General features: G+C 44.5%; 2 protein-coding genes across 3 annotated transcripts in view; both read left to right on the forward strand.

The window, feature by feature from the left end:
* The window catches only part of LOC144818510 (prostaglandin reductase 1-like), a 413,003-nt gene that overhangs the window by 165,099 nt on the left and 232,944 nt on the right, over positions 1-14,960 (forward strand). For both annotated transcript variants that reach the window (XM_078675996.1, XM_078675997.1), the window contains one exon: positions 11,771-11,938. In XM_078675996.1, the coding sequence (XP_078532122.1) occupies positions 11,771-11,938 (168 nt within the window). The remainder of the gene's footprint in view (positions 1-11,770; positions 11,939-14,960) is intronic.
* LOC144818511 (prostaglandin reductase 1-like) overlaps positions 1-14,960 on the forward strand; it is a 1,303,604-nt gene that overhangs the window by 165,059 nt on the left and 1,123,585 nt on the right. The window lies entirely within an intron of this gene.

Below are 14,960 nucleotides of genomic sequence, written 5' to 3' on the forward strand. Positions count from 1 at the left end.
CCCACTGGAGGGTGGCATAATAGGGTGTGTACCCACCCCAAGGAAGGGACCCATTGGTCTCAAATTGTACCTACCTGAAATGGCCCTAAATCTAGTATTTAGGGGCCTCCCTGATCCTTGCCCCATGAGAGAAGAAGAGAGAAGAGGAAGAAGTACAGTAGAGCCATGCTGAAGGAAGAAGAGGAGGACACCAACGGGCTTGGCCCCAGCACGACCGGCCTGCCCCGACCTGGACTTGCTCCAGCGGGATTCTGGCATGTTTTGCAACCAGCAACCCCTCCAGAACCCTCAGGACCTGGCCTGCCTTCTCTGAAAAGACTTTGTCTACCATGAGCATCGAATTTGCTCACCAACAGACTCTGGCTCCGGCCAAATCCGCAAGTCTGCACAACTCTGCACCCGATGCCCATGGCCTGAGTTTGAGTGGACCAACACCATGCAGAGGTCTCTTCGGCAATCTTGACCTTGGATCTGGTGATCCCTGACATATCTCAAGTCTCCTGACGACCCCTGCAACCCCTTTCTGGAAGATCCCCCCAACCGTGCCCGGAGCTAGCAAGGAAAACCAGACGCCAAAAGAAACCCCTGCACCCCTGCTGGGTGGCCCAAGCAAGGGTGCCCCAGCATCTCACAACATGCCAACTTACTTTTCCACCCAGTGGTCGCCTCCAGAAGATCTTCTCCCGAGCCTGCAGTGTTTGTTGAAACTGGAGAATCCTCATTAAAAATAAAAGGGCACGCAATGCAAAAACAGCACCCTGCACCCGGAAACCCTGTGCCGCTGTGGGTGCACTTTATGTGCTAACTTGAACCCCCTTTGCCCTGAGCTTAACTCCAGGAGCTTTGCTCCCTCAACCTTGTGGGCTGCTCGTGAGCAGCCACCAACCGGAGGCCCCCGATCCCCAATTGGATAACATTGGGCCTCAGCACTCTGTACCCAACCGCTCTAGTGCTGCTGAGGGTACTCTTGGAGTGCATCCTTGACCCTGGTGGAACCCTTGTTCTTCTAACTCCAGAATCCCAGCTTCCAAAACGAAGTACTTACCTGTAAACCGATAACTTCATTTCCTCTCATAGGATTGCATTGACTGCTTTTCTGTGAAAGTGTGGAGTTGGAAGTTCTATGAAAAGTCATACAAGTGTGTTTTGATAAAAAATGCCATTACTTACCTTTATCCACGAAATGTCCCCTGTGGTATTTAGGTATACCACACTGAGTAAGAAAAGTAATCTGAAATGTAATCCAACAAACTACTCACAAAATAATTACTGAGTAACTGTATAGTAATTTCAACTGTTTATGAACTTTTGACTTACCTTTAACCAAACCACTTACATTCAACTGCATTTCAGCTGTATTCAACTGCATTATTCTTGCAAAGCACAATTACACTTACCTGTGCCAGGTCTTACTTGGTTCTAGAACTAAGATACAACTAAATATTATTTATATAGAAAACAAATTGATCAGAGTTCAGTCTTTGAGTGTGTAACATAATTTCTTGCCTGAGTGTGTACAATAAAGCTCAACACTACCCTCTGATAAAGTCTTACTGCTTACCCACACTTCCGCAAATAGAGAATAATGTATTATCTACTATTCCCTCTCTAAGCATTTGGGGATCCACTGGATTCTATGCACACCATACCATACTTTGGCATAGTATATAGATAGCCAGCTTCCTACAGCACCCCAAGGGATGACCCAACCTACCCTCTACCTGGTAGGAGAGAATGTAGCACCCTGTCTTGGTCACAAACTGGACACCCCTCACAGAGATGTCAGACCACAGCATGGTGAAGTCTCAGCATTCAGGGAACCTCGGTGTCAGCTGAAGTGCCTCCTCTGCTAATCCTATGAGATGCTGATTATTTATAATAAAAGGTATCCTTGCAATATATGTATACATTAGCAATGTTGTGGCTATGTAGATAGCCCTTCTGCCCCTTGGAAAAAGGTAGACCAACATTTGTGCTTAAAAGTCTTGTACTTGGCCTTCGAGGCATTACGGGGCATATTATCAACAACTAGCGATAATTTTTGTCTCTAACTTGTTTAGAGACAAAAATTATCGCCGCACATCGGCGATTTTATCGCAGATAAACCTTGCTATTAGCAAGGTTTATAGCAAATGCGATAAAAAACGGCCGCAATGCATGAATATCGCTGAAAAGTCAGCGATATTCATGCATTATCGAGCAAATGCTCTTAGCCATGTTATCCACCTCCCATTGGATAACATGGTGAAGAACTGCTCAGGGCAGGTGTTAGCTTTTGGAGATATTCGCGCTTAGCGCGAATATCTCCAAAAGTTGGTAATAGGAGATAGCGATGTTAGCGACTGTTTCCAGTCGCTAACATCTTGGCACGCCCACTTTGCATGTCATTAGTGATAAATATCACTGACATGCAAAGCGGGGCCCAAGATGGTCGCTATCTCCTATTAGCTGTCACTAACTGGTGTTAGCGACAGCTTGGTAATAGGGAGATAATTTTATCTCCGCTTTCTTGGCTTTTAAAGCCAAAAAAGCGGAGATAAACCCCCTTGATAATATGCCCCTACGTTATGCAAAGCCAGATGTGTAAACAGAAGTAGTTTCAGAGAAACTAATTCAACATTGTCAGGTACACGAATATGTGAAAAAGGTCACAGCAGTAATACAAAAGAGGACCATGTAAGAAATTAGCAGCTTTGCTACATGGGCCTTACCTGGGCACATAATTTTACCACAGAGAATAACAAGGAATGGTGTTATGTGACCTTGTATGTGGTGTTCGGCTAAATCCCAGTAGAAGAACAAAATACAAAAACATGTGCAGCCTATTTTCAAAATAAGAATGTAGTACAAAAACAAGCGTGATATTTTGTGATGTGTGCAAAGCAAAAGGGGCTGACAATGTACACAGTTAGGCTAACATAGGGAAAACGCCAATGGGCTCTATATGAAACAAATGACACAGCTATCTTTACAGTGAAAAAGCCAAACATTGAAATGTTGCTTATGAGTTTCTGACAAAGGGACACGTTGGTGATGAAAGCTGAAAATACCAGAAGCTTTTCCAGAGTCTCTGTAATCATGGGAGATCAGCAACTCTGTAATAGATGGTGACAAGCAGAAGTGGCACAGAATGCTTCCAACAAGCAGAAGAGCTTACAAGATAGGTCTCCGGTAAAGGGGAAGGGCGCTAAGGGAATTGATAAAGAGAATAAAAAGATGAAGGAGCAAGGATTGGGTCCAACCTAAGAAAGCAACCGCCAAAAACATTACCAAACGCAGCCCGCACAATTCAGCGCCTTTTATACAGCTTGCTACTCTGGTCCTGTAAGTGTTGTTCCCAACCTGGAAGTGTGATGTGCTGTAACATATCAAAGAGCTCTTCTACATTGTCAAGGTGTTCGCCAGGCCCAACTGCAAGACCACAGACGTTCCCCCCTTCCCAAGACCTCTGCAACAAACAGGGCACCTTCTTCCACCACAAGGTCAGGAAAACTACAACCCTAGACCCGGCCACTAGCCGCCACCATCGCACACAACAAAGCCACACCCCAACAGACCATGCTCTGCTGGACCACACTCACACCAGAAGAAACTCTCAAGACCATGAAGAGCATCCACTCAGGGGCCCTGACGTATCCTTGCCTGTACCACATCATGCACCGAGCAGCCGCCACCATCGCCCCCCCATTTTCGCCGCACCATCAACTGCTCCATCAAAACCTCCACCTTCTCGAAGATTGGAAAAACACCAAGATCAACCACCTACTGATGAAGCCGTCATCAGACCCGACAGACCTTAAAAACTTCAGACCCATCTTCCTCCTCCCCTTCCCAGCCAAGGTTATCGAGAAGGTCATCAATGCCCAACTCTCCGAGTTCATCGAAGTGACCCACATCCTGGATACCTCACAATCCGGCGTCCGAAAAAAACACATCACGGAGACAGCACACCTCAGCGCCACCAACGTCATCTGCTCCCTCCTTGACTGGGGCGAGACCACAACCCTCATAATACTAGACCTCTTTCCCGCCTTCTACCCTGTTTCCCACTGCACCCTAATCACGAGACTCCACGATGTCAGACTCAGCGAGTCAGACTACCACAGTTCCTCTCAGAACCCACAGAGATCAGCTGTGGAGTGCCCCAGGGTTCATTCCTGAGCCCCTCCCTCTTCAAAGTCTACATGACCCCCCTCGCAGCCATCGTCAGAAACCACAGACGCAGTATGATCTCATACGCCGACGACACCCAGCTGATCCCCTTCCTCACCAATGAACCCACAACCGCCAGAACCAACTTCCACAGTGGGATGAAGGCCATTGCTACCTGGATGAAAGACAGTTTCCTCAAGCTTAACTCGTACAAGACCAAAGTACTCATCCTGGGACCCATTCCTTCCACTTGGGAAGACTCCTGGGGGTCAGCCGCTCTGGAATCTCCCTCCACCCTGATGGACCACGCACGCAACCACAGCATCATACTGGACTCATCACTCACCATGAACCGTCAAATCAACGCAGTTTCCTCCACCTGCTTCTACACTCTCCACTTGCTTCAAAAGACATTCAGATGGATCCCCACAGACTTCAGAACGACAGTCACCCACACACTCATCACCCGTAGACTCAATTACGGCAACACACTCTATGCAGGCGTCACCCAGAAACAGCTCAAGAAACTACATAACATTCAAAGTGCTGCTGCCAGACTGGTACTCGGCATCCCCCGCCGCTGCCACATCACGCAACACCTCCGACAACTCAAGCTCCTCACTCACGCCTACAAAACTCTACATGACGAAGGACCAGTATACCCACACCACCGCCTCAAATGCTACGTACCCGCCAGACAACTCCTATTTTCCCAACTCGCCCTGGCCGCTGTCCCCAGGATCCACAAGATCAGAATCGGAGGTGGGTCATACTCCCACCTCGCTGTCAAGACCTGGAGCACCCTGCCCTTCCACCTCAGGCAATCCGCTTCGCTCACCCAATTCATGGAGGGCCTCAAAACCTGGCTCTTCGAATGATTCTCCACCCAGTCCGACTAACAGCCGCCCTCCCCCAGCACCTGAAACCTTCACAGGTGAGTAGCCACACTATTCAAGACCCTGATTGCTTGATTGATTTAGTCTTTGCATGCCTTAGATTACATCTACCCATCTCACAAATCCTCCAATTTTCACCCTTTGGGATACAGCAGCGCTTCCTCATAATCTTGTGTTGCAGGTGAATTGTTATACCCTTGTCCCTATTCCTGATATTGATAAAGAAAATAACTGCGGAAAGGAATTATAGGAACTTGGAATGTAACTTTACTTTACTCAAGGAAGTGCCTTCAATAGTGTTCAAGGAAATAGTGTTTAGAAAGTGTTTTAGTCTGACAATAAAGAGTGTAAAATATCTGGACATTCATCTGGGAAGGTCAGTGCTCCTGGATTTGCAAGTCCAAAATTAAAAACAATATTCTAACTTGGATGGTCAGAGAAGCTTTTTACCTGGTGACCATTTCAGTTCTGTAAAACCAAAGTAAGGTTCATCGACCTGAAGCTCTTGGCTGGCTGTCGACACAGACAAAAATGTGTTGTTGCAGCCATTGAAGGAAAACTTGGGGCTTTGGTTCAGACAGAGTCCCGAAAAATAGATTGATAGGAGCCAAAAGGGGAGAGGGGTTACATCCACTGACAGCATGGCCAGAAGATCCCGAACAAACAAAACTGAAAAAAGTATACTCAGCCATCTGCAGGGGTTTGGGCACAGGGTCAGGCAGACTCTCACTACAGACAAAGCCTGTGTGCTATTCCCCACAGCCAAAATTTATGGCCATCCCCGGCCGCTCATGGATGCTCTAAGGCCATGCACAGTGGAGGCTATCTGTAAATAGGAAGATAGTGCAAGGAACAGTTGTAAATGACATATGATCAAAAACCCCAAGAAATTCACTGAAACAAATACTGAAATGAAATATGGTTAGCTTTGGTTATAAGACCTTAACCTATGTTTCTAAAAACTTTGAAATTCGCAGAAAAAAACACAATTAAAGTGAATTTATAGTTACAAAATAATGGAAAGCCCCCTGAAATTCTCTGGGTATGGTTAGGTAAGATAACCATATCTTACATCCCCGTTATGCACTACTTACGACATATCAAATGACATAATCAATTACATCACAGATAAGTTCACTGATGACAACATCTAATTGTACTGCTGGTGACATTAGTTTTGATTTTTGATGTGAAGGATGAATCTAGATATTTACATTATATGAGTTCAATATTTTCTTTAACAATGAGTTTCTTTGGAACTACTGTTGCTGTGAAAGTATTTTTATTGGTTATATAGGCTATTTTACAACATTATGGTGCTATTTTGATCTTTAAGAAAAGTTTAAAGCTTTCCTATAGGGATACGTTCCATTGCGTGTGATTACATTCTGAGTTGGGAGTAAGGGGTTCAGATGTTAATTTTTTGCATTTGCGTGTTGCGGTATATGGTATTACATATTAATTGGTGATAGTATGTATAATGGCATTTCTTTTCAAGCCTGCCACAGTAAGACTGACTGTGCTTTTTTTGTGTTTGTAGTTATCGGTTGATGTGTGGTTGTATGATACTGGTAAAATGTTTATATTGCATTGTGATTTTCTAATTCATAGAGGCGTGTTGCAGTATGCTATTGACTGTTTTACTTTTTATTGCAGTTGTATGGTATTTTATGATGGTTGTTTCATGTTGTGATGATGCACGTATTGTAGTGAGATGGTGTATGTGTTTGTCTATGATAGCAAGTTTATATGCGTTTATCACATTTGCCCCTTGTCTCAATATTGTTCTATGCATTTTAAAAATAACTGTAAAAACTGTATCCGATGCCCCACTTTCCCAACACCATCTCTTGCAAAAGGAAGAAGGGAGGATCTTCTGGACTACAGAATCTCCACCCACACCCAGCACCAATCCGGTTCACAATTAGGAAAAAAGAGAGAGATCTCCGAGCAGGGAGCCAGTAGACCATGAATCAGTAGAATATGAGTTAGAGCAAGCATCCATAAGGTCCAGTATAAGCTGCATTGTCCTGATGCCCTATGAGAAGAGGCTGGACCAGCAGTAAAAGTATTGACTGCATCCTCTGATTTTCAATTCAATTCAACTCAAACAATCTTTATTTCGATCGTTGAGATCATAAAATATATACAGGCAAACAACATTACATCATTGACAATAAAATTGTATATAAAAATTGATTCATCAGTTTTAGAATCCATAAAATCATTTTCTAAGTTTCAAAAGTGCATCTTTAAGCTAAAATCATTTTCTAGGTTTCAAAGTTGCATTTTTAAAGTATATTAGGGACAAATTGATCGTGGCACAGTGGAATCACTTATAATTCTTGCGCGAGCTCTCCACATTGCTGTCAGGAACTTCGCCATTACAAACACTGTAGGAGGTGCAAGGTCAGTTTTAAGGACTCTATAGGCTGGGGCATAAGTTCGAAAGCCCAAGTTCCGTAGGTACGGTATGAGCCAGTAGCTCCTAATTTTGTGGCAGGCTTTGCAGAATAAAACCACGTGTACATCATTTTCTAGTTTATAGTTACACGCAGGGCAGTTGGATGAGGCCTGGTTACCATCCCAGTTTTTAGTGAGCGACCTCAAGGGAAGAGAACCATATCTCCATTGTAGGAAAACTTTCCTAACATACACAGGGGACATTGCATCGAGGACATATTCAAAGCTATAAATGTCTTTTATTTTGATGAATATGTCAGTTAGACAGCCCTCCCGGATTGAACTGATAGAACTTTGCAGCATAAAATCATAGAAAAGTTTAGAAAGTGCTTTCCTGGGAAGCCTCAGAGATGTTGGTTCAGGATTATTCCATAGCTCTGGGACTCCAAGGGTCATACACATGTCTCTTATATACTTGAGCCATTGAATTTTGGACACTTGTATCGTTCTGAGAAGCTCCTGCAATTCACTTCTTTAGTGGCCCAAATCTTGACTACTCCACAGGCGCCTCCAATAAGTCAACGGTTTGAGGCTCACTTCTTCGCTAATTGGGCACAGTGCCAAGTCCATTCTTAACGGAAGTAGTGGAGTGCTCGAGGGAAGAGCCGTCAAGTGTCTAATGAAGTTGTTCTCGGCCACTTGAATGGAGTGAAGCGGTGTGTGTCCCCATAGTTCAGCCCCATAGATAATGCCACCTCGTGCCTGGGCCTTGTAAATTTGTATTGCTGGTGCCAATGGACGAAAGGGGGATTTTTTTGCGATTCTTGTGATTGCACCCGCCCTCTGGATTAATTTAGTGGTTGCTTTTGTTCTGTGTGGCAGCCAGGTTAAATTGTGATTGAGTGTTATGCCCAAATACTCAATCACATTAACTCTCTCCAGAGGTGTTGACCCCAGACGTGGGTTTGGGCAACTTTTGTGCTTGTGGCTCAGAATCATAAATTTGGTCTTCGTTGGGTTTATTTCTAATCCCCTTTTGTTACAGAAGTCCAAGAATCCGTCCAGGATCCTTTGCAGCCCCATTGGTGTCTTTGACAGCAGCAGGGTGTCATCCGCGAACATAATCGCCGGCACCCTGCTGCTGTTCAACTGTGGCGCATCAATGTTGGCGATTCCACACAGGTGCTCTATCCCCCCGTTTGTGAATATGCAAAACAGGGTCGGCGCCAACACACATCCCTGTCTTACCCCGCGTTGGACAGGGAACCTATCTGTAAGCCTACCTCCCTTTCCATATCTTACCCGGGCGTAATTATCTGTGTGGAGCCTAATAAGAATCTGGAGGATGTCTCCAGGGACACCCATGTCCTCCAGTACCGCCCACAATCTGGCCCGGGGGACCAGGTCGAAGGCGGCACGGAGGTCCACAAAAACTGCATACAGTGACCCCCCTTCTACATATGCAGTTTTCCAGAATAGGATATTTAATCTCAGTATTTGGTCCACAGTTGAGACACCCTTCCTGAAGCCCGCTTGGAGGGGACTCAAGATCTCTGTCTCTTCCATCCAACATTGCAGCCTATCCAGGATCAGCCTTCCAAACAGCTTTTGGCTGACATCAATGAGGCTAATCGGGCGATAGTTGGCGGGGAGCAGAGGCGAACCCTTTTTGTATATCGGTACCACCTCTGCTCCCAGCCAAGTATCTGGTAGCCTCATTCCCCCCAGGACTGCATTGAATAAAACCATCAGATATGGAGCCCAGATCACAGGTTCCTGCCTAAAAAGGTCGCCTGGGATCCCATCTAATCCCGGGGCTTTTCCAGATGGCAGGCCCGATATGGCCACCTCAACATCTTTCAGGGAAAAAGGGGCTGGTTTATATGTGGTAATAATACTAGGTACAGATAACTCTAACTCCTCTGCCTCGGGGGCGTATAACCCCTGGAAGTGATCTTTGGAAGTGATCTTGCCAAACATTGGCTGCAATGTTTGGTTCAATTGCGGATGGAAGGTCTGCGTACCCATGGTTGATGATTCTCCAGAATCTACGAGAGTCCCTATCAGCTAGGGACTCTACTAGATTCTCCCAATGTTGTATATCCCACTCCATTCTCGCGTTATTTAGAAGTGACTTATAGGCACACCTTTTGGATCGAATCTCCACCATACTACCTCCCTCTTTTATGGTGGAAATAAGGTCTTGTTTTGCCAAACGGCAAGAGCGATTATACCAGGAATTGGTAAATTGCCCCTGTGCTTTCGGGCGGCCCTTAACAAAAAAATCTACTTCAAGCTTTCTGGTTTAGGTGAGTATGAATTTGAGCTAAGTCCTCCTTTCTGTCTGTTGTAGAATGTGGATCCCATAAGTCAAAAGCCTCCTCAAGAATGGGAATAATCCCAGCATAGAGAGAGGTAAGCCTTTCTCCGCTGGAGGCGAGCCTATCCCATTTTATCCGCCTCCTGTTATTCTCTAAAAGGATTCCTCCTATCTGTTTCTCCTCGCCAATCACTTTCTCCCAGGGGATCATGTATTCTAGCTCCAGGGTATTATGGTCACTATCATGTCTTAATGTTATTGTAAAATCAACCACCCTTTTCCATGTCTTTAGCTGTACGAGGATGTAGTCAGATCTAGATTCCCTCCCTTGTTTATTGAAAGTACATTGGGAAGGAATGTCGGACCGAGTGCGACCGTTACAGGCTCTCAACCCATGTATGAGATTTAGGGTGTTGATCTGCACAGCCAGAGTTGTCCATGCTCTGGGAGGAGGTGCTTCCGTCCGAGGGACCTGCCAACTCGAATCCTCCTCTAGGGAGGGTCCATCGAGTAGACCAGGTAGAGGCTCAAAATGTGAGTTGAAGTCACCTCCTATTAGATAAGACATGTTCTCGGGGATAGTTTCCAGTAGGCAAGAAAGAAACTCTATAGTTTTGGAGGTGGACCCATTTTTAACTGGCCTTGAGTAGATATTAATAACCAACAGCTTCAAAAGGCCTGGCCATTCAAGGACAACAGCCAGTATGTCTACAGAGTCTACTGGATATCTTGAGGCTCGGCACCCTATATCTGAGGCCACCCAAGTCGCTAAGCCTCCAGATGGTCTACCTTTCCCACCCCAAACCGCAGGGATTGAGAATATATGGAAGCCCCGATAGGGGGTCTCGTCCCTTGACCAAGTCTCTTGAAAGAGACAGACACTATTTAATTGTGTTAGTTCCGCCCATTTTCAGGGAACTCCATTTTCAGGACGAAAGACTGGGCTGCAATCCCATTGACCTAAACTATTGACATCAAAGTGTAAAACTTGGGACAGGTTGAAAGCCAGTATCTTACTTGAACTATTGGGAATTGTAAAGATTTTGCAAAAGGTCTAAGCTTACAGGAATGCAGTAGTTCCTGTATAGAAGAAATAGCTGTCACAAACGGAGTTATGGTTCTGGCTCAAATGAGTAAAACCACTGTAATTTGCCAGTAATGGTAATGAATGCACACAACACATGCCATAACTCATGGCGCCCCTAATGCCAATGGCACAGATACACAAAAACAGAAAACTTTAAAAAGTGATTGTCATGATTCGCAAGCTGCATCTCAGGAGTTACAATGGCAACAATATACAAAAGAGTTAACCCTTTCAATCCATGTTGCGCATTCACCAGAACCTCTCTTGTTCGAGTCAGTCTGAGAAGAATCCTCACAGACTCAGATAAGAGAGGGACTGGTAAAAGTGGATATATGTAACATGTACTCACTACCTTATTTAAAATGACATATATTGCACAGCCAATCATGTACGCAGATGGCACATAGGAGCACATACACGCACAACTCAGATGCAGAAGCGCAAGCACATCTGCAAAGCTATACAGCATTGACTTCACTGACAATGTCTCCATGAACATCCCACTCAGCCAGTGGCTGGAATATTAAAGCGGCGCAAAACCTGACATTTTTGGGGTGGTGTTGTCCAAGATGATGCTTGGGTAGGTGTGAGAACTGTCACAGGCTCCTCATGTTAATTGCCATTTCTCAAAGAGTTTGATGAACTTGACCCTAGAGAGCCTTAGGGTCCTGAGGGCGACTCAGAGAAACACAGCTCTAAGGGGAAGGCTATCCTTGTTGTTGATGTTATGTGTTCTTGCTTTGAAGAGTATTAGGAATAGGTTTAGACCGGTGAAGCAATAAGACTCACAGAAAATTCCCAGTAATCTCAATGTGTGTATATTGGATAGATCCCTTTGAACCTATACAAAAAATTAAATGAATTGACACATTATTCTAGATATACTGTGACAACTTATTTTCTCTTTTACAGAGTTATAGAAAGCAAGAACAATAAGTTTCAAGTTGGTGAATTTGTTATTTCCTCAGCGGGTTGGACAACACACTCCATTTCGAATGGCACAGGTTTACACTTGCTGCTTCCAAACTGGCCTGAAAAGATCCCAAAATCATTAGCTGTTGGAGCACTTGGCTTGCCAGGGTGAGTATCAAAAAGAAGACACTGATTGCATCAGATGAGGATGTTTATTAACAGATAAAATAACTATATGTTCTGCCCCTGCCATGCACAGTTTTGTCATTAATGATATAATTTCAAATGTTGCAGTCATGCAATCAATGGTGTCATAGATCATGCCATGAGTGATGTAATATGTGGGGTAATTAGCTGTGCAAGGCTAGGATGCAAGATATAGTTACTTTAGGGCATGAGTTATAGTTAGATAACGATAAGTGGTGAATTTCAGTGTTTTTTTAGTATAATGTAACTTTTTATTTAGTTTAAAATGTAACGTTGTCACAGAAATTTTCACTTACTATAACGTCACTTTAACTTCTGTTTTTTCAGTGAATATATATATATGTATGTATTGCTCAGTGTCACTCTCCATCTGCGAAGTTAGATATTCTAACATTTCCATAGGAAGAAAACATTTTGTTTTGCTAATAACTTTAGCTCCGTTTGGCGCCATTTGACGAATCTGCAAAAAACTTTCAGAAAAAGATTCATCCACCTTAGCTCCAGCTTGGAAAGGTTTGTGCCGATCGGTCAAGCAGGAGCCTAAAAAAGAAGTGAGATCCCAATATGTTGATTTCCCATGTTAATTCCTGTGAGAAATAGAATAAATGGTGTATCAAAATTATGCCAAATTTGGCAAAAAGTTGGAACTTTTGCTGAGAAAGTAAATCCATTCAGTCATTTTTAAAATCCACATGGAAAAGGTGCTCAGGTTGAGCTTTTGTGGTGCGGGTACTGCTGAACCCTTACAGGACCCAATAAAGTCCTCTTGTGAGGAACGGCCGTACACTCCAGTGGGAGCCATGATACCCACAAAAACTTAAAGAAAAAGAAAAATGTCTAGGATTTTGTTTTAAAGTTTATTATTATTTTATTACCTCATACGTAAAACCAACCCCACCTGCGCACACAACACCATGCCCTGTATGGGGCCAGACCCTGCACCAATCCGCGCTCCAATCCCTTGCGGGAGACCTACTCCCCTCTATGCTCGTCCTTTGGCCATGCGCAGTGTGGGATTGGGTGCAGGGCATGGCCTGTGGCCAAGACTTATGCCCAACCCCCTACATCTGTGGTTCCCAAACTTTTTTGACCTGTGGCTCCCCTGACCTAATTGGCAGTTGGCTGTGGCTCCCCACCATTTTTTTACCGGTGGGTGGGTGGGTGGGTGGTGTGTACCTCCTGTTATCTTCCTTAAAGTATTTGGGACGCAATGAAGGTATTATATTGGTTGGAATGCTTGAATTCTTAATCTCATCCACTGGCAATCACTTTGGCTGCATCCCAATCCTTCGTTTTTTCCCCCAACAGAGTGCCTGGTCCCAAACCCTTATTTATGCCAGCTGCTGCTTTCAGTACCTTTTGGTACGGAGACCCGCTCTGAGAAAATGGAACATTGAGTTTGGTCTGTCGTAATCAGTATCCCCAGCCTTATTTTTACACTAAAAAGGTCTGTCCTTCCATCTGTGTGCCCATCTATATCCAAACATATTCTACCATTTGCACACCTATCCACCATATATCCTTCCGTCCATCATTTCACTCATCCATCCCTCCATCCACCCTTTCACACATCCATCCATTATTCATCTACCCACCCTTTCACCCCATCCATCTGTACAATCATCCATGCATCCACTCTTCCACCCAGCCATCCATTCACTTACTCATCCATCCACCCATTCACTTACTCATCCATTTACCCAGTCATTTATCCTTCCACCCATTTACCCTTTCAGTCAATCATTCACCCTTTCAGTCAATCGTCCTCCCTTTCAGTCAATCATCCTCCCTTTCTCTCTCCATCCCCCTTTCACTTATCCATCCATCTACCCACCCATTTACTCATCCATTCATGAATCCATCCATTGATCCTATTACTCACCCATTCTTTCACTCATCCAACCATCCGTTCACTCATCCAGCCATCCGTTCTCTCATCCATCCACCCTTTCACTTCACTCATCTATCCATCCTTTTGTCCATCTACCCACTTTCATTAACTCATCAATCCTTACATCCACCCTTTCACTCATCCATCCATTCACCATTTCACTTATCAATTCATCCATCCACCCATTCACTTGCCCATAATCTACCCTTTCATTCATCCACCTATCCATCCTTTCACACACCCATCCACCAATTCACTCGCCCATCAGCTGCCCTTTCACTCATCCATCCATCCTTTCACACACCCATCCACACTTTTACCCATCCATCTACCCTTCCACCCATACATCTACCCTTCCACCCATACATCTACCCTTCCACCCATACATCTACCCTTCCACCCATACATCTACCCTTCCACCCATACATCTACCCTTCCACCCATACATCTACCCTTCCACCCATACATCCATCTTTTTACCTTTTCTCTCATCCATACTTCCATTCATTCACTCATCCATCCATTCTTTCATTATCTATCCATTCCCCCATTCATTCATACATTCATCCTTTCAGCAATCCATCCAGCCATTCAGACATTCCTTCACTTATTGACTCACCCACCTTTTCACATTATGAGCTGAGCCTTTGTTTGCAGAGTTGCGGGCAGAAGAGTCCCATCAAGAATGAACTACAGCAAGGGGTGGGCTGGTGGAGAGTTCACTATGCCCCTGCACATAGGCAGACTGAAAACGCAGAATGCATGAGTCATGCATGATGCACAGTGCCAGGATGTGAGGTTACTGTAACAAGGTGTTGTTTCCAGGGCTTTAAGCGGTGTAAAAAAACTGGGGGGTCTCTTCAAAGGGGGTGTTTGACGTAATTGAGAGCGCAGTTTAAAACACCTAGGCTAAAAATCTGCGCTTAGCATAGTGTTCCGCCTCACTGGTATTATGTTGTCTCTGTCATTGCATCCAGATATATAATACAGCAAGTATCATAACCCCTCAACAAGCCAGGACTATTGGCTTTGTCAATGGTTTCTAGTTCCTTAAAAAAAAAAGGAGCAACCATGGCTTTGTTGAATACAATA

This window comes from Lissotriton helveticus, chromosome 2_1, assembly GCF_964261635.1.
Source record: "Lissotriton helveticus chromosome 2_1, aLisHel1.1, whole genome shotgun sequence".
Classification (NCBI taxonomy): Eukaryota; Metazoa; Chordata; class Amphibia; order Caudata; family Salamandridae; genus Lissotriton; species Lissotriton helveticus.